Here is a 20,213-nt window from a genome sequence, read left to right as displayed (position 1 = left end):
TTTTCATGCAAAAGTTGATGAAATTGAGATTAGAATAGGTTGTGCCTAACATGGACTTGCACAAAAGTACAACTGCTTTCCTTTTGCAAACTCTGCTGATTAATAGGAAAATTTAGGCTTCTTTTTGACAAAGAACAAAAAATAAAGAAACAGGTTTTACCTACAAATGCTGCTCTTTATATAATTTTTCACTTATATCTATACTCGTCAAATTTGAATGATTAGCATGCAGTTTTGCCGTCTTGTATTAGCTGATAGATCTTGTTTCAACACATTGATGAATTTGGTCAAAATTTTGATATGTAGAGAATCTTGGCTGCCTCCAAAGTTGAAATTTGCCCTGAATATGAATTCAAATCAATCTTATGATGATTAACGATATCGAATTTCCAATTTTGTTTTTAAGCATGGGACAAAGGGCGTGATTTTTTTTTAGAAAACTAATAGTGTATGAGGAAATTTACAAAACTACTGGCACTTATTAGCATTGTAAATTGAATGAACTGCTCTGATTGTTCCTTTCTTCAATTGATGAAACTGGTTGGTGGAGTTCCTTTTCTTAATCATCATATTTATGTAGTGTCTTTGTTTTCTGAAAAGTTGTAGAAAGACTTTTTATCCACTATAGAAAACATTGATAAATAATTAGTTCTCATTTTAATATTTTAGTATTAAATTATTGGAATTTCCATCTGTTATTTGTGCTTTCTCTCAAGAAACTTTAATAGATTTCATGTGCTGAAGCTCATTGAACTCATCAAAGACTGCCATGGAACTCCTTATTGCTCCATCAATGCAGCACCCTTATGCCTGCTGTAAGCTTTTGTTATAAAATGGTTTTTTTCACATTATGATTCATAAAATGGTTTGTGTCAAATCTGATGCTAGATTTGAATTCCATCTAGAGATTAATAGCATATATTAAAGATTGGATACTATGTAATATTCAAGTTAGTTTTAGCCAACTTTCTTTCATATTGAACATACATTAAAGACTTACCCTGTTTGGTCTAATTACATTCATCTCATTCTTGGTATGTTTGCTTTACTCCCTAAAACTGACTCCTTATCAATAGGATTTATTTATTCAAAAATTTAATTGCTTTTTGTTTAGCTTTGTAAATATGCCATTTTCAAATGCTTACCTGAGCTGTTTGTTTATTCTACTCGTCGTTGATGAGGTGTATATTATGCTTTCCCCTAGTTCTAGTAAAAGACTGTAATCATGCGTCTGGGCTCATTGTGTATATCCTTCTGTTTCAGCCTTTCTATAATACATTCTTTTATGACAAGTACTTGTGTTTCTCTTGACCCTTTACTGTCTCCTACTCACACTCACGGGGACAATTTAATTTCCCCCCATCAAATTTCTGAAACCTTTAGGTTTGTGTCATAATTTCTGAAAGTTTTACAATATTATTTTTGCACTGACTTTTTTGTTGGTTGGGGGGGGGGGGGGGTGGTGTTTCAAAACTTATTGTCAAACAAATTATAAGATTTCAATCGATCTTTTTGGGCCCACAAGTCTGTTTATGTGTTTTTTTAATTTAGGCCACATAGTTCTGACTCTACTCAATGAGCATAAACTCTCTCTCTTTGATAGGTGACCAAAAAACATTTAGGCTTTCTTGCTTGCTTTTTTTCTTAATTGATTTTCTTTTCTTTTCTTCTCAGATTTGTTTCTTTCCTCTACCATTATTTTGTGTTTCCTAACAAAAGAAAAGAGAAAATTTTAAGAAAATATGTCTTTCCTTCGCAGATTCAAGTGGTGGAAGGAGAGGAGAGCTTGTTTTTAATTTACATCAGTTTTGGATTAATTTTTTTACTTAATAGACGGAAATTAATAATAGGTGATGAGTGTCAAATATTGTGTATTTGGACCCCTTGATTTGCACTAATTAGACCTTTAGCCTTGTTATTTTCTAATGTTTTGGTTAGTTTATGTGTTTTCTGTTTCTGTAGGACAATAAGAGAGGAATGGCAAATTTCATAAGAAAATGACTGGAAATTCGGAGATCCTGAAAAGTCAATCGATCGAACTTAAAATTTGATCGATCGAAACTTTGCCCGAAGTCGATCGATCGAAATTTCCCAGAAACTGCTTTTGCAGAGCGTGCCAGAACGCCCAATCAGAAGCCAAAAAGCAGTCTTCCCTCTGATTTTCGCAGCAGAACACGCTGGTTTCGTGTTTTTGGTTGTCTCTAGCAGCAGAGGAACCCTAGAGGAGGGTAGAGGAGTCATTTCTAGCCCTAGCTTTCTTCTATAAAAGCCATAGCCATGCCTCCTTGTTGAAAGAGGAGAGAATAGAGTAGAATAGAGCAGAAAATCAGTAGATAGGTTTAATTTCGTGCATCTTGTAGTGTATTTCAGTAGTTTTATTTTCAGACACTCTCTCTTTGTAAAGCTTTTCTTTTTTTTCCATGGTTGTTCATCATTTTCTTGTGGTATTCTTAGTCATGGAAGGCTAGTAACCTCAACTAGGGTTGAGGATAAAACCTTTCCATTGATGACACTCACAATCTTGCTGTACCACTTGCACATTTAATGATATATCATATTAGTTGTTCAAGTTCCATTCATTTAAAGCTTTATCTTTTGCAATGAATGTGGTTAGTGGTGGAAAGAGGACATTTTATGTGTTTCAACCGACGAATACATTGTTTTATCGGTTTGAATGATGATATCCATTGTGATTGAATGATACATTGAATGTTTTGATTTCAATTGGTACTCTTTGTGATTTGTCTACGTGTTGGATTCATTTAATGGTTCTCGGGTTTATGGTTAAGAAACTTGAATGACACCCTAAGCTTAATGTTCTTTGGGTGTTCAAGTGGGAACCAAGAGTGTGAGTTGTAGGATTTGGTTTGGTGGATTCCTTAGCCTTAGTTCCTTTTAATTTGCATACTTCATTTCATTTCTTTTATTTAGTCTTTTGTTCTTGAATCAATTCTCAAACCTTTGGAACTAGGTTAAAATGAGGTTGATTAAACAAGACACCAATATTTGACCATTTCCCTGTGGATTCGACCTCACACTTGCACACACTATATTGCAAACGATTCGTGCGCTTGCGAGTACTATTTAAAACACACATCAATAGGCATATTCAAGATGTGTGTACTGGCTTTATTTTTATTATATTGATCCTTGTGTTTGTGGGCACATTTAAGGTTAACTGGGCAGTGAAATGTTGGCACACATTCGAACACTTATGCACACGGGTAGCTATTATATGATAGAAAGTACCACTTATTTGTTTTCTGCTATGTTAATTTGTTGGTGATTGTGATTTCATAAAATAATCATTTATTTATTTGTTGTTGGTGATTATGATTTCATAAAATAATAATAATAAAAAAAAATCAACTTGATTAAAGTACACCTATTTCCATGGTGGTTTGTTTCAATTAGGTGTCACTATCTGCATAATAGATGATCATCAGGTTGATTTAGAGGATTATGAGTAGCTTGTAATATTATGGTCCAAATGGCAATTTTTTACATCAATTTATTCAGTTTTATAACTATTTTTTTTGTATGTATTTTCTTACCAGACAAACTAGTGATCCTAGAAGCGGTTTTGTCATTGCGAAGAAGGGATAACTTAACTATGTTGATCTGGTTGCTTTGCCTAGAAGTGGATTTGTTCAACACCAGTTTCTACTTTATTTTGAAACTTTTTCTATGTAAATTTGGATTTCACTTTATGAATACCGCATGCCTTTAGATTTAGTTGTTAATTGTGTATGTATATATATAGCAGCAATCAAAACCTAAATGATGGGGTCTTGGTCTTTTTCTTTTTCTTTTTTTTTCTTTTTCTTTTCCTTTTTCTTCCCATCAAATGAGACGTTGGTTGTGGTGATTACTGATTGGTGTAATGGAGAGGATATTTTGAAGTTAACTTTGGCAAGTGCTCCACTGTAAATGAACTTGAAAATTAATGAAGTCTACGTACATATAGACTTGAAATTGTGAAGAAAAAAGGTTTTTGATAGATGGCCATTTGTTGGCACATGCAAGTTGCAGTTCATCCATTTATGGAAGATAGAGAGAGTCCATTGAGTTGTAGGGAAGTTTTGTTTCTTCCCATGTCAATTGAGTTGGTTTGGTGCTCAGAGGGTCCATCCCAAGCAAGTAGTTCGATGGGGTAAGTGAGGTGTTTCATCATTTCAGACGTCTTTGAAATGGAAGCCACAATCTCTTCCTAGTTCCCTACCACATCCACTCAATTCTTAACAGTAATTTCCTAGTTTTAGGTCTCTAAAACTTACAAAACTCAGTTAAAGAGACCAGCCAAAATCACCCAACAATTCAGTTTAAGACCAAAAGACAACAATTAAGTTTAACATACATTTAGGAAATTCGTACAAACAGAAAAAAGTCTCTTACAACTGAATTGTTTTCATAATTTCATTTTAACATCAAGTTAGTATGTCTAGGTTCACTATAACTACACAAATAAAAGGCTAAAAGCAAAATGACAACTAACAACAAAACACGAAACATCTTCTTATTATGTTGCGCTAATTGCTCCTTACATTTTTTTTCAATCAATTCCTCAACTTTCTCCTCCATTTTTTCAAATGTTGCGCTAATTGTTCATTGCATTTTTTTTTAATTAATTCCTCAACTATGTCATTGTCAGCCTGTCTTCTCTCCTCCATCTCTTTCAGATGTTGCGCTAACCTCTTCTCGTATACAAACATTTCCTTATCAGCCCATTCAAAAAAATCACAATCACCGACTTTCTGCATGAAAAAAAAAAAAAGGGTCAACAAAAATGTCATTAACTACTAATAACGAAATATAACACAAAACTAATTTCAGAATATAACAAAAATTACCTTGTAGTTATTACATCCATACCACTTTTTAGCGGGATTGGATGTGGTCCAAGAGTTCCTTAGACGTGCAGGAATTCCACACTTACATAACGGATGACCGCTTGACAAATCACTTGTTGTAGACATTTACTTGTGCCTAAATTCAGAAGCACATAACATAAGAATCTTCTATATATTGAATTGGGGGGCTAAATATATATTACTCAAACAAGAAATATACAATCATAACCTTCAGATAAGTGACAAGCTCAGATTCCACCAAAATCCATCTAACATAATAAAAAGAAAAAAATCCTCAAATTCTACCAATCTTCTATGCATGCGGTTATTAACGAATAACTAGGAGGATCAGAAAATTAAATAAAAAAATAACGAAGCATAAGCACACAAAAATTGATCATATGAAAATCATTTTTTTTTTCTTTAAGATAAGATCATTCCATAATGCTGGACATGTCAAGTACATAAGAGAATATTTGTGAGAAGAAATCATTGAAAAGGATGGGACAAAATTACCGTATCAAGTCTATGCAGTTATACAACATTAAACCATGATCAGCTTGCATAAAGAAGAGAAGAGGATGGATGAATTATGTGCTTTTGACTTGTGCAATTAGAGACAGAACAAAAAACATACTTGGCATAGGATGCTTTGAAGTCCAAAGATTTAAACAGTACATGTGGAGCGAATTTAATAAGAACAAAAAGGTGGCATGGAAGAAAACCAACTTCTTTCACAAACTATTCAGATTGAGGGCAAATACAATAAGAACAACTTAATGCATGTGATTTAAGATGACCAATTAAATTTTATAATAATAGTAATAAGAAAAACGGCTATGAGTCTGGGCATTTGGCAAAGAAGCTGAGCCAATGAGTATAAGATATCAGATGCACAGATGCAATTGTGTGCATGAACATCTCCTCCAATCTTTTTCAGTTATGATTCAACTGCTTTTATTTGTTTGCTAAAGTGCTATAATTATCTCCTAAAATCTTTTCGTCAGACCATAATATATTCAATGAGCAAACATGCTAAAAGGTGTTAAAACTACTGTTTTACAGCATTATTGCTTTTTCTTTGCACAATGTGAGTCATTTGTTATCTATTTTGACTAGGTACGCAATATACAAAACTCTAACCCTCCATCACTGATAGCAAAACGCAGAAGATTTTCAGAATGCAACTCTCTCTGAAAATTGAAGAAATTTAAGATACATAGAGTAAGGAATTGGCTTGTTAAACAAAAATAATGATGAAAATCATATGGAGACTTGGCATACATGACCATGAATAACTTGACTCAGCACAAACTCTCAGATATACCACCATTGAACTCTCAGATACAATCAAGGTTTCACAATCCACATAACACAAAAAACCACAAATCACAGCAAGGAACTAAAAAAAGTAAATCTGAAAACAACTAAAAAAACGCAAAAATGGGGGAGATCGGTACCATAGCCGGAAATGGGGGAAATCTGGGCCGAAAATGGGTCGCCGGAACTGGGGGACCTCGTCAGAGATGAAAGACGGCCGGAGATGGAGATCGCACGGCGGAGAACGACGGTGGCCGTTTGTAGTGGTTTTGGGGGAAATGGTTTTGGGGACCAAAAAATTGGTTACAGAGAAGAAGACGTACTGCACTGGTTTCGAATGGTCGCCGGACGGCTGGAGATGGAAGACGGCCGGAACTGGAAAAACAACGGAGATGGAAGACGGCCGGAACTGGAAGAACGAACGGTGGCCGAAGATGGAGAACGACGGTGGCGGGTCGTGCGTGGTGGTCGACGGTGGCGGGTGCTGCAGTGGTGGTCAACGGTGGGAAGAAAATGGGTAGATGGAGAGAGGGAGGGAAAATTTTGGAGGAAGCTCAGTGGTGGGAACAAAAATGAGAAAAATGTGGGGTGCTGCAGGTTTTGTTTTGAAATTTTGAAATTTTGAAATTTTTGAAAAAAAAAAAAAAAAAAAAAAACGTTAAAAGAGGCATGGCCCTTTCCACGTAGGAAAGGGCCGGGCAGGGGCCAGCAAGATGGCCCCTGCCTATCATTACTCTACCATACTAGTTACCATACTAACTAGTAATTTTTTATTTATTTTTTTTTTTTTGAAGGTCATACTAGTTGGCAAACTTGGTATTAAAAAAAAATGGTTAAATACGTTATTGATACCTAAATTTTCAGCTTTCTAAATTTAGTATATAAGTTTTTATTTGTTTCATAGGTATTAGGTGGTACCTAAGTTCAGGGGTAAAAATCACTTTGTTACTTTTATTATATTTTTCGTCCAAATATTAAAGGTTTGTCATGTGTCAACCTCTGAAGTTAACACGTGGTACTATATATAAAAAAAAATTAATTAAAAATAATAAAATCTTTATAAAAAAAAAAAAGGTGGTCCCCCTTGGCCACCATGAGGGTGGCCGGTCACCCCCACTTTGGCCAAGGGGGTGCCTCAACCACTCCCTTGACTAGTTTGGGTTGGGGGTGCAACAAAAAAAAAAAATGTTTGATGGGTTTTGGCCAACCACCCCCAAGGGCCACGGGGTGGTTCGACACACCCCAGGGCGGCCGGTCTGGGGGTGGTTCGGCCACCCCCAATGCCAAAACCCATCAATTTTTTATTTTCCTGCCATGGGGTGGCCGAAGCGGCCACTCCTCCGGCCACCCCCATGGTGACCCCCTCTTTTTTTCTTTTTCTTTTTTCTTTTTTTCAATTTTTTATATTTTATTATTTTTAATTAATTTTTAAAGATTTTTATTTTTATTTTTATGGTGTCACATGTCAACCTCAGCAGTTGATACGTGGTAGACCGTTAATATTTAAACAAAAAAATGTAACAAAAGTATTAAAGTGGTTTTTACCCTTAAACTCACGTACAATGCACCTATGAAACAAAATGAAAACCCAAGTATTAAATTTTTAAAAAAGCTGAAAACTCATGTACCACTAAAGTATTAACTCTAAAAAAACACAAACAAATAAAACAAAAGAAAAAGCAAAAAGAGGGGGATAAAGGGGATATGTGGGTTTAAGGTTAAAGGCAAATTGAATAGATAGTAGTATAGTGTAAAGCCCCAATAATATTGGTGTACAAGTGGATCAGTTATTAACCGAAAATAATCAATAACTACTAATAACCGCTAACCAAAAAAATCGGAAAATCGAGAATCCGAAAATAACTGCAACCGGATCATCAGATAATTGAATACCCGGTTGCGGTTACCGATTATAGTATTTTAAAAAATCAGTTAATAACCGGGTAATCGGTAACCCATTTTTTTTAATTATATAATAATTCTTAGCTTTATTAGATCTTGTATAAAAAAAATTAACATATTAAATATCTTATATTGTTTGGATGTTTCACAAATATAAGAAAATTAAGATGGATGAAACTCTAAACATTGATAAGATCACTGACTCCCTTACGGCGATTTCTCTAGGTCTCTGTATAAAAGTCGATTGCAAAGTCTTGTACGTTGTGATGGCTAAAATACTTACACTTCAAATCAGATTTATGTACAAACTTGGTAACAGGGACGGGGCCATCCACGTACACCAAAGCCATCATTTTCATTATTAGGATTTATGTTTTTTTTGAGAAGCAACAAATTTTTAATTGCAAAATCATTTTATTTATATTGAATGAAAATGGTGATATTAGTATTTACTTTTTACTATTTTGCAATGAATATTGAATGGCCGCCTAATATTGGATTAAAAAATAAAATAAAAAAATTCAACAATATAAGAAAATCGGTTATCCGAATAATCGACGGTTGATAAAAACTGCAACCAGTCTACTGGTTACTGTTACGGTTATTGAAATATAAATAACCAGATACTCCAATTGCAATTACAGTTATGACCAAATAACTGCAACCACAACTGGTTGTACAACCTTAATACCAATGCCATTAGACCCTTGTTCTTCGAAAATCTGTGTAACTGGCATGCCTACTACTTCTTTCCCTTTTTTTTATTAACTTGAGGTCATGAAATGACAATGGTCAAATTTGTGATTAATTGCCCTACCTCTTTGTGGCCAATTAACTATTGCGCTCGCTCTCTTTCTAATGGGGAAGTCAGGAAATTACATGTTCCATTGTTTTGGGGAGTAAGTCGTAACAAAATTATGTGATTGTGAAAGCACTAATTTGAGGAAAATAATTAAGATATAGAACCAATTTTTCTAAACATGAAGTGTACAATACGATAGAGAACCAATTTTTCAGCGTCCAAGGTTTACCGGCACAAACCATCGACTCTGCAGGCTGCTTCATTTCATCTTCTATTTGGAGAATTTACTCACTTTTGGATTTAATTAGATCATAATATGTTTGATAAGAATTTTAAGCTCTAATGCCCATGACTGCGTATCGCAGCTCTCTTTGCGAGAGAAGATTGTATCAATACACAGAGCGGTTGGCACAAACAAGCAACTAAGGTAAGCTCAGTGTCCAATCGGCAGCTAAAAAGTTAAAAGCATGCATATGTCAAACAGTCATAAACAAATACAAATCACGAATACTAGAGTTCCTTCTAGTGTTTTTCTGGTATCCATCTGAAAAGATATAAATGTAATAAAAGTCATTCTAAATGAATACCAAAAGAATACTAGAAGGAATTCTAACATCCCTCAAAACAAATAGCTCTAGAGCCCAACAGATAGATAGCTGTATCGCAGATCTCTTCTACGAATTCCAATCACAAAAGCCAACTGTATCTGCTCTGTTATTTGCACCTCTGCAGCTTGTTTCTCCAATTTTGGGAGTTCATGGTACCAAAACCATGAGAAGTAGCCAAAACCCCGCAAGCCACCCAGAGAACAACGGCTGTTATTCATAAAAAGACTTATTTAATGTCTCGTTGAAGTAAAGACAAATAGAAAACAACCTGTTAGAAACAACTAAGAAGTAATAACTTTCAAATTCTCATTCCCTCAGTTATAAAGAATTCACCAAGCATCTAATAAACATATTGCTCACCTAGTTATGTTTACAGAATAAATCGGAGAACCACATAAGGTTTCCGAGTAATTCCAGGTGTCGTACACATGTTTTTTTTGTATCCCTCTAATAATGATGTGACTTTTAAAATCACAATTTGATCAAAATTCAATAATGATCAATACAAGTTCATTGGTGATTTTAAAAGCTACGTCCTTATTAAAATGACATGTGTATGACGTCTAGAATTACTTAAAGTTTCTTCGTGCATGTCACTAGCTCCATTCCAACAAGGGCATTTCTAGGAGATACAGTATATCCCATAACGAAACTAATTAATCATTATTATGCCTCATATTTAATGTGGCTAACAAGAGCTCTATATTTCATCGGTTTCATACATGAAATACAAGCAAACATGAAATATTTTAAACCATTCTGTCATAAGCACCAGAAACTTTATAACAAACAATTTGACTACTAAAGCAAGAAAAGTTATTTTCTTAGTTGAACCAAATGACAACAATATTGAGCTTTTATACATATATATATATATAGGAGGATTGAAAGAAGTTTCAATCTCAGTTAATGGAAATGAAAAAAACCCGATTCTTGAAACTGAACCTTAGGAAGTTGGAAGGGAACAGAAACTGACGATAGCTTTAAAATCTGCTCTTAAGTTTTGAGAGCCTTGCCAATATGACTTTTTTTTATTTACCAACCGAACAAACATGACTTCTTTTTTCTTCTTCATTGCTTAGTATGTTTTATTAAAGTATTGATTAAGTGATTAAATTTACCTTTTCCTAGCAGCTTAAATTTTTGGGACAAGTGGTAATATAACATGCTTTTGGTCGGGAGCGAATGTTAGATCACTGCTTACAAGCATGACTTTGATGCTGGAGACGATGAAGCAGGTGCACTCTGTAGGAGAAAAAACAAAGAATGTCACTACGTGCTAAAAATTTGTACGTTACTAAAGTATTTAGTAACATGCAAATTTTGCACGTTACTAATTTAGTAACATGAAAAATTTTTGCACGTTACTAATGTAGTAACGTGGAACATTTTGAACGTTACTAATTTAGTAACGTGTAAAATTCTGCATGTTAATAAAAATTATGTCAATATATTTTTTAAAAACATAATATAATTTTTAAGAATTAGTAACATGGACAATTTTGAATGTTACTAAATTAGTAACGTGCAAAATTCTGCATGTTACTAAATATTATATCAATATATTTTTTTAAAAAATAATACAATTTCAAATATTTAGTCACGTTACTATTTTGCACATTACTAATTTAGTAACATTCAAAATTGTCCATGTTGTTAATGTAGTAATGTGCAAAATTTTGCACGTTACTAATTCTTAAAAATTATATTATGTTTTTAATAGAAAACTGGTTTTTCTTTTTTCTTTTTCGTTTATTTTTTTTATTAAAAAAAATTGTTTTCAAAATTTTCAACTATTTTTTTTTTAAAAAAAAAATCAAAAACAAAAACTTTTTCGTTGTTTAATTTTTAATTTTTTCGTTTTTCTATAATTTTTTAATTTGTTTTTAAAAAAATAAATTTTTAGTTTATTTTTTTTCGAAAAATTGGTTTTTTCGACCGGAGTAATACACTAGGATCGATAGGATAATTCTATTGATCCTATGATCATGTCATGATCGATCACACGTTAGATCGAACCTATAGCTGTGTCAAGTTTGATTGATCAGATGTTCTTGTCACAATAGATCTGACCGATGCACTAGGATGAATTAGATATTTGATCAAACCTTCACTTGTGTCAAGTTTGATCGATCATTTGATCATGTCATGATCAATTGGACTAGTACTTATTAGAATCAATTGCACGTTAGATCAAACTTTCACTGTGTCAAGTACGATTGATCGAACTCTATCACAATTGATCAGACTAATTAATGCACTATGATCGATCGGATGGTCTATCGATTATATTGATCCATCACAATCGATCGGATGATCTATCGATCCTATTGATCGATCACGATTGATTGGATGATCTATCGATCCGATCAGATGATCTATCGATCCTATTGATCGATCACGACCGATCGGATGATCTATCACGATTGATCGGATAGGATCGATACTATCACGATCGATTGGATGATCTATCGATCCTATGGATCGATCACGATCGATCGGATAGGATCGATACTATAACGATCGATTGGATGATCTAACGATCCAATTGATCAATCAGATTATCTAACGATCCTATTGATCGATCAGATTATCTATCAATCCTATTGATCTATCACGGTCGATCGGATATGATCAATACTATCACGATCGATCGAATGATCTATCGATCCTATTGATCGAATGATCTATCATGATCGATCAGATGATCTACCATGATTGATCGGAATATCTATCGATCCTATTGATCTATTATGATTGATCGGATAATTTATCATGATCGATCGGATGATCTACTATATTGATCAGATGATCTACCATGATTGGTCGGATGATCTGTCATGATTGATCGGATGATCTATCATGATTGATCGGAAGATCTATCGATCCTATTGATCTATCATGATTGATCGGATGATTTATCATGATCGATCGGATGATCTACCACGATTGATCTGATGATCTATCGATCTATAATGATCGATCAGATGATCTATCGATCCTATTGATCTATCATGATCGATTGGATGATCTAACGATCCTATTGATCTATCATTATCGATTGGATGATCTACCATGATTGATCGGATGATCTATTGATCCTATTGATCTATCATGATTGATCGGATGATCTATTATGATCGATCAGATGATCTACCATGATTGATCGGATAATCTATCGATCTTATTGATCTATTATTATCGATCGGATGATCTATCGATCCTATTGATCTATCATGATCGATCAGATGATTTATCATGATCGATCGGATGATCTACCATGATTGATCGGATGATCTACAATGATTGATCGGATGATCTATCGATCCTATTGATCTATCATGATCGATTGGATGATCTACAATGATTGAGTTGTAATTAAAATTATCAATTAAAATTATAAATTAAAATTAAAAAAATAATAAAAAACCATTTTTTTGAAAAAAAAAACTAAAATTAAAAAAAAAAAGGGAAAAAAAATGAAAATTAAAAAACGGAAAGGAATTTTATTAAAAAAAAAACAAACGAAAAAATGACTAATAATTATTAAAACATTTTTTTAAAAAGAAAAAAGAAAAAAAGAAGAAGAAGAAAACAATCGAAAAGTAAAAAGGAAAAACTAGTTTTCTATTAAAATAAAAAAACTAGAAAGAATTTTATTTTATTTTATTTAAAAAAAAATACAAACGAAAAAATATAACTGATATTCAAAAAAATTAATTAAAAGATAAAAAAGGCTCATATTGAGCATTTGGGGGGAAGGGGGCGTTCACGCGGGACACGAAACTTTCGTGACCCGCGCGCGCCTCACCCAAAAGACAAAAGTTTAATTTTTGTTTTGTTTTTTATTTTTTCAAATTTTATTTTTTTGTTCCTTTCTAAAGAGCTGCTTTACTGTCTCTCTCAACTCAGTCCATTTCTCAACTCGCTCGTCTCTCTATGTCTCACTCTCTCAAACACCGCCGGCCACCACCTGCAGCCGCTCTCCGTCGACCACAGGTACGTCCTCTCTCTATCTCTCTCACTTTCTCACTCTCTCTCTTGCACTCTCCATCACTCTCACTCTCACTCTCTCACTCTCTCTGTCTGTCTGTCTCTCTCTCTCTATCTCTCTCTCAAGAAAACCAGCGATAACCAGAAAAAAGAGAAAGAAGAAGGAAAAAGACGCTTCAGCTGATCAGATCCACAAATCTGGTAATTCAGATTTTGGTTTATTTATTGTAATTATTGAAATCTGCTACAATGTTTAAAGCCATCTGTGCTACGTCGCTACTCTGTTTTACATAATTTTAATTATTTTATTTTATCTGATGCTACCGAAGGAAGACATGATCCAGAAAAAGCAATCAGCTCCACTCGCGGCTGCCATCTCTGCTGTCAGGTAAACCACAGGATCTCACTCTCTGTCTCTCTAGCAAGATTTGTAAATGTTTATATTGTTTGTTGAATGGCAACCCCTCTGTAGCGATTGAGTTGTAAATAGTACATCTTGGGCTTGTGAATGATTGGGTGTAACCTTTTTCAGGAGCTTGAATTTGTGAGGATGGTGAGAGTCAGTGTGTTGAATGATGCTCTCAAGAGCATGTACAATGCCGAGAAGAGGGGGAAGCAACAGGTCATGATCAGGCTGTCCTCCAAAGTGATCATCAAGTTTCTTCTGGTCATGCAGAACCATGGTTTGTTCGATTGCGTTCTTATAATTTTATTTATTTTTTATTTTGTTTTGAAGGTTATATTGTGGAGTTTTAGTATATATGTTGACGATCACAGATCTGGGTTGAATTGAATGGAAGGTTGAACAAGTGCGGGGTTATAAGTCCTCGATTTGATGTTGGTGTTAAAGAGATTGAAGGCTGGACTGCCAGGCTGCTTCCGTCTGGCAGCAGCTTCATCTGGCAGCTCAATAATTTTATTTTATTTTTTAATTTTTTTACATAATTTTAGTAACGTGTGAACACATGTTACTAAAAATATATATATATATATATATATATATTTTCTTTTTATGTACATTAGTAACGTGCTTTTTTCTTTAAAAAAATTTTATAATTTATAATTTAGTAACGTGCAAAACTATCAGGCCACTAAATAATGACGTGCAACAATTTTGCGCGTTACTAAATTTTTAGTAATGTGCAAAATTTTGTGCGTTACTAATTAGTAACGTGGTGTCAATTTCTACGTTATAAAATTATTTTAGTAACTGTGGGTTTAGTCACTTGAAAATCACGTTACTAAAGTAACGTTACTAAATTTTAGTAACGTGCAAAAGGGTTTTGCACGTTACTAAGGTTAGGTTACTAAAATCCAAATTTTTTGTAGTGTTTCCTTTTCTTTTATGAACATATACAAGGGTTCACGCCATGAGAGAGAGAGAGAGAGAGAGAGAGATTAACCCTCCTCGTCAATGGCATGGAAAACAATTAAACTATTCAGGGTAACTTGAAATTGCAATGAAACAAACAAGAAGCTGACCCAGGGTTCTTACCAATGGGATGCCTCTTGTCACTCTTTCTTCCAAAAACCTTGATGGTTTATAAAAATTGCCATATTGTTGTGACCATTTCTTTAGACTTGTATAATTAAACATGGTTAGGCCCAACTGCATCTGCCCAAAAAACAATACCACCACTACAAAAATAAACAATTGCTGTGAGATTATGAGATACTATTCTTAGTTGTAAGATACCATATTTATGATTCAATATCTCAATGTCAATCTCATATTATTTTTCGTTTGTATGGTGACATGGCTTTTAAATTAAATTACTGTTTGATCAAAATTAGATAATGATTCATTTTTGATCTAACAGTAATTTTAAAAGCCATATCACCTTTGAAGGATAAAAAATAAATAAATTAAAAGTCGTAGGTATAGTATTACTCCTTCCAACTCCGATTGTGGGGAATAATTGACAAGGAGGCTAGGCAAACCAATTATAAGTTATGCTTATATGATTCTATCCCTGTAGAAAAGTAGAAACATGTCCCTTAATTATATAATAACTAATTAATTTGGTATGAATTGTAATTGAGTTATTGATGGTGGGATGGAATTTTTATTTTTTATGAATTCAATAGTGAAATATTTAATCATTTCTGAGATAATTTTTGTTAGTTCGTAGGGTATGTTTCTTTTATATATATCCGTAATCACGTGTTTTCTAAACATATTTAATATCATTTCATATATACTACGTATATACTTCAATACAATGCAATCCTTTATATGCTTTTCATCTTTGTCTTTCATATACTTCTCTAATATATTTAACAACATCAATCACTTTTTGTTACTACTAAAAAAAGGTCCTCATAAAAACCATTTACCAAACCCACCCAATACACCTTACTCTCCAATAATCTAGCCTTTCGGATGTAATAACCTCATAACCAATATAAATAACTTGGTGGTTAAGAGGAAATCAACTAATGACCAAATGTAGGACTCATACAGATGGAAAGGAAGAGGTAGTATTGAAAGTTAAGAAGTATCCTTACAATCCAAAAAAACTAAGTTTTATTCATCTTAATACCATAAACATTTGCAAAAATTTAAAAAACTTCCTTCCACAGATGATTGACATCCACAAATTAAGTTCCATTGCCACAAGAAGAAGTTAAATGAAGAGCATCCAACTAGAAAGAAGAATATTGAGGCCAATGGTGACATTCACAATGCATCAATGTCTCATTCCCCAATACCATAAAAATGTTACATTTCAATGTCTTCACAAAACATCGAACAATATCCATATCCAAGGAAAAAGTCTTTAACATAACAATCTAATATATGCACATACCACAAGCTAAAATAGCACACACTAGCAAAAGATAACAAGCCCAACCAGTTTTCCTTCAATGCTGCTCATATTCCAAGCTGAAGTACTGCCTCACAGTGACAATGTCATGGATGTTCAAGATCATCCTCACACTTTCTATCGCTAATGTGATCACACTTGTGATCACAAGTAGCGCGCGGCTATCTGCATTTGAAATTGCGCAGCTTCTTCACCACCCAAGAGAGTGGGCCAATTATGTGATACACAACAGCAATCACAACCACTACCTGCAAAATATTTAAAACTATCCCAAAAAACGAGACAAATGATCTATTTAAAATATGATCCGGGGTCACCAAAACCACAGCCCGTAAATAGCTACTTGCCATCGAAGCGACTGAGCCAGCCATGAATAATGTGAAGAACCATATAATGAACTTGCTCGTAAGAGGAAATCCACTAATGATCAAAAGTAGGACGCACACAGATGCAAAGAAAGAGAAGCTATTGACAGATAAGAAATAGCGGTATACTTCTGGATAGGAATAGGCTAAAACTACTCGGCCGGCTTTGCACTTTAAATCTCCCGTACAATGGATAGCATCCTTTTTCATATCTTGCTGCCAAACGCCACCTGGTGGGCTAATCCCAACTTGGAAAGTCATGGTTGTAATCACAGTGGCCACTATCATCAATGTGCCCCGTGTTTCCTCTATCCAATTTCCTTGGTGCTTCATGTATTTACCTAATGACGAAAGAATGCACCCCCACCATCTCCGCCAATTTCCTTGCATTGCTCGCTGTTCGGGCTGCATTGGTTGTGCTTCATCAACACCAGCACTACTCGGTGCTGGTGGTAGGAAAGAAATTAGATCCTTTGATCTTCTAATGCCAGCTTCCTTCAGAATGTTTTGGATTTTAAAACATGTTGAATCTCTTGAACAGACGTCACATGCCTCTAAAATATCTAAAGCCGTGTAACCAAGCATGTTCACAGCATTGGCCTCTCTTTTTATTTCTGGTACTGAAAGCAAGTATTTTATGGCCTGCACAACACAACAGTACTATTGTTTCATCCACCTACTACAAGAAACTCTAAAAGCACTTCCACAAAACAACCCAAAATAAATTTAATTCAATCACATTGAATACTCTTTTTACGTATTCAACGAATATATCTTCTTCCAATTTAAAAATTCAGTCCATTTCTATTTCATATATAACTAGGAAAAAAAAAATCACTCCTGGGAGAGAAGCCATAGATATTGTTAACGCACCTTCTTTTGCTTGCGCATCACTGCTAAATGCAACATGGAGTTGCCATCGTGGTCTTTATAGTTGAGGATTAATTCATCACCATTAGCCGATTCCACTAACAATTTCAAAGCATTCAAATGATTATATCGAACACAGAAGTGCAATACACTGTCTCCTTTGAGATTTATCAGGATGGACTCTCGTCGAGCATTAATCAACTCTTCTATGATCTCTTTTCGTCCTCTCATTGAGGCTAAGTGGAGAGGAATTCTCCCATCTTGATCACGAGCTAAACAAACTTCTTTATTTACTTGCAACAATGTTTGTACTATTTCGGTGTTGCCTTCAGCAGCAGCCAAGTGAAGAGGGGTTCGTCCCAGCGAGTCCATCTCTTTCGCAAGTGTAGGTTTCTTGTTGATAAGAACTCTACTAAATTCAAGGTGACCAAGTAAAGATGCTATATGTAAGGGAGTTTCACTGAAGGATGTCAGTGAAACTCTATCAAGGATGTGTGGATCCCTTTGGATCAATGTGGTCAAGGTGCTCACACACCCATTCTGCGAGGCTTCATAGAGTTCAGCCATATTCGCTGTCTCATCATGTCCTCTGTCCATCCTTCTCTTGTGAATGCATGTGAAGATCCGAGAAACTTCAACAAGAACTTATAGACTTACATAGAGCTCACTGGCCCCGCCTGGAAGGGTATTGAAATAAACAAATGGGCAATCATTCCCTGTGGGCATGCATTTTCATTGACCAAATGGAAGCATTCCAATGTTGTCTTCATTTTCTTGCTGCCTTTTCCTTTTTAGCTTAATAAATCGAAAAATAAAATCTTAAAACTCAATTTAAAAGAAATCTTTAACCACAAAATATCAGTCAAACCATCATCATCCCCTAAGATTTAATTCAGATACGTAGGCTGAAACATGTAGTCGAGTCGGATTATGTATTGGCCAGGTTGATTCAAGTGCAAATCAAATATTTCTTTTGCCACTTTCACATGGCTAAACTGTATAAGTGATTTTAATAAACTTTAATTATAATTTGATTAATTCTTTTATAATTATAGCTAGTGATAGTGCATACGTACGTAGTTAGGTTGCAAGGCCCATCTACTCCGAATAGCTTGCCACATCAGCTTAGAGCTCATAAAGTCAAGTGGTCGGCCTCTCATAACATTTTTGCAAGAATCTCCAACAATTTTCTTCAATTTTCAATTTTTATGTCTGTTTGTATTTTAGATCATGTTATTTATCTCTCATTCTTTCCATATGTATTGCTCATCAGAAAAATAAATAAATAATAATAAAAACAACAACAACCTCACAATTCGTGTTACATGGTACAGTTGGGACAAGCAGATTATTAGAGCATCTCCAGCAGATGCTCCAAAAAGGCTCAAGGCTTAAAACGGTCAAGTTCAACTATTTGGAGCCTTTTTTTCACTCCAGCTCTACCTTAACTTTTTTTTTTAGAAACGTGAACAATGAATAGGCACATCTGGTTATTTACTGTTCACATATCTACTTTTTTTTTTTTTTCCTCTTCCCTCCTTCTCTCACTCCTCACTACCACCCACCCGAGAAGACGAGGTCCGACGCCAACGCCGCTCCTCTGAATAGGCACCGGGCTCCTCTCTCTACACTAACACTGAGGTCCGACCAAGCCTATCAAAGCTCCAGGGCCAAACAACCCAGATGTCGACACCGTCTACTTGCCCCTACTCACCGGCCTCCACATACGCTGAGCCATTTTCGCCTCCCAAAAGAAGTAGCACCTGCTACTCGAGAAGCCACCATAGATCGCACCGGCTCTGGGTCTTGGTTGTAAGGGGGCAAGTGGAGGTAGAAGATTAAGGATTTAAGGAAGGCCCGATAGGTGCAAATGTGGAGGCTATCGATTCTCGGGTAGGGCAGCCTAGGCCTTGGCCGTGGCGGGTCGGAGTTGCTCTCGCAACCTCTAGCGGTGTAGGCGTACACCTTCCAGGGAATAGCAGCATTGCTATTACATAAAAGTGGGTTCATTGTAGATTGACGTAAAAATAGGTAAATATAAAACGGGGTAAAAGCTTTGCCAAACGGGTTCGTACATCTTGGAGGATGGCTCCAGTCGGGTAGTTCTTGGGTAAAGTGGCAATGGTGACACAGTGACAGCCAATGCTAATGAGATGGAGATAGTGGGACCAAGGAAATATGACAAGACGATCATGGCAAGTGTGCCACTGGCAACTTGATTGTTGCGTGGCAATGATGGGATGGTAATGGCAGACACTAAAGGTGAATGTTTGACAAATGATTGTAATAGTAGAAGAATGAGAATAGTAATAAAAGTGATTGAGAATTTTTTTTTTTTTTTAATAAAAAAAAGTTATTAAAATAAAGGAAGAATGAGAATTGTTTGTCAAACAAACTATAACAATTAACTATATACCCCTTCACATGGGTGGGTCTTGATGGTAGATCCCACCTCCTCACATGAGGTGTTTAGTACGTGTATAATTTTAGATATTTTTCTAACATTTTCCGACACTAAAAGAATCAAAACAATAAAAGAATCTGATCCTTGAATGATATTTTCACTTTTGCTGGCAACGTATTATTGCATGCCCACCGCATAGATATTTTTATTGTTTTGTAGATTAACAAATCATATATATATATTAACATGTTACTTTTAGGTTATACATTGT

At 34.8% G+C, this 20,213-nt stretch overlaps 1 protein-coding gene and 1 long non-coding RNA gene across 2 annotated transcripts; one reads left to right on the top strand and one right to left on the bottom strand.

The window, feature by feature from the left end:
• Nucleotides 1–13,400: 13,400 nt before the first annotated feature.
• On the top strand, nt 13,401–14,309 carry LOC133867419 (uncharacterized). Its single transcript, XR_009900052.1, has 4 exons — nt 13,401–13,481; nt 13,603–13,676; nt 13,805–13,863; nt 14,008–14,309. It is a non-coding gene; the product is annotated as an uncharacterized LOC133867419 (long non-coding RNA).
• A 2,155-nt stretch (nt 14,310–16,464) lies between these two features.
• LOC133866231 (ankyrin repeat-containing protein At2g01680-like) lies at nt 16,465–18,135 on the bottom strand. The gene is made up of 3 exons (XM_062302770.1): nt 17,542–18,135; nt 16,651–17,310; nt 16,465–16,551 (listed from the first exon to the last, which is right to left on the bottom strand). Exons 1-3 carry the CDS (start codon nt 18,133–18,135, stop codon nt 16,465–16,467), a joined length of 1,341 nt encoding a protein of 446 aa, XP_062158754.1.
• Between the last annotated feature and the right edge of the window lie 2,078 nt (nt 18,136–20,213).

Source organism: Alnus glutinosa, chromosome 4 (assembly GCF_958979055.1).
Source record: "Alnus glutinosa chromosome 4, dhAlnGlut1.1, whole genome shotgun sequence".
Classification (NCBI taxonomy): Eukaryota; Viridiplantae; Streptophyta; class Magnoliopsida; order Fagales; family Betulaceae; genus Alnus; species Alnus glutinosa.
Note: the sequence above shows the minus strand (reverse complement) of the source record. Positions and strands in the feature narration are given on the sequence as shown.

Excerpts from the sequence above, each read along its gene's own strand:
- LOC133866231 (XM_062302770.1), bottom strand. The coding sequence starts at position 18,135 with ATGGACAGAGGACATGATGAGACAGCGAATATGGCTGAACTCTATGAA. Across the intron at positions 17,311-17,541 it reads TGATGCGCAAGCAAAAGAAG|GCCATAAAATACTTGCTTTC; the intron begins GTGCGTTAACAA and ends TGTGTTGTGCAG. Across the intron at positions 16,552-16,650 it reads CTGGCTCAGTCGCTTCGATG|GTAGTGGTTGTGATTGCTGT; the intron begins GCAAGTAGCTAT and ends AATATTTTGCAG.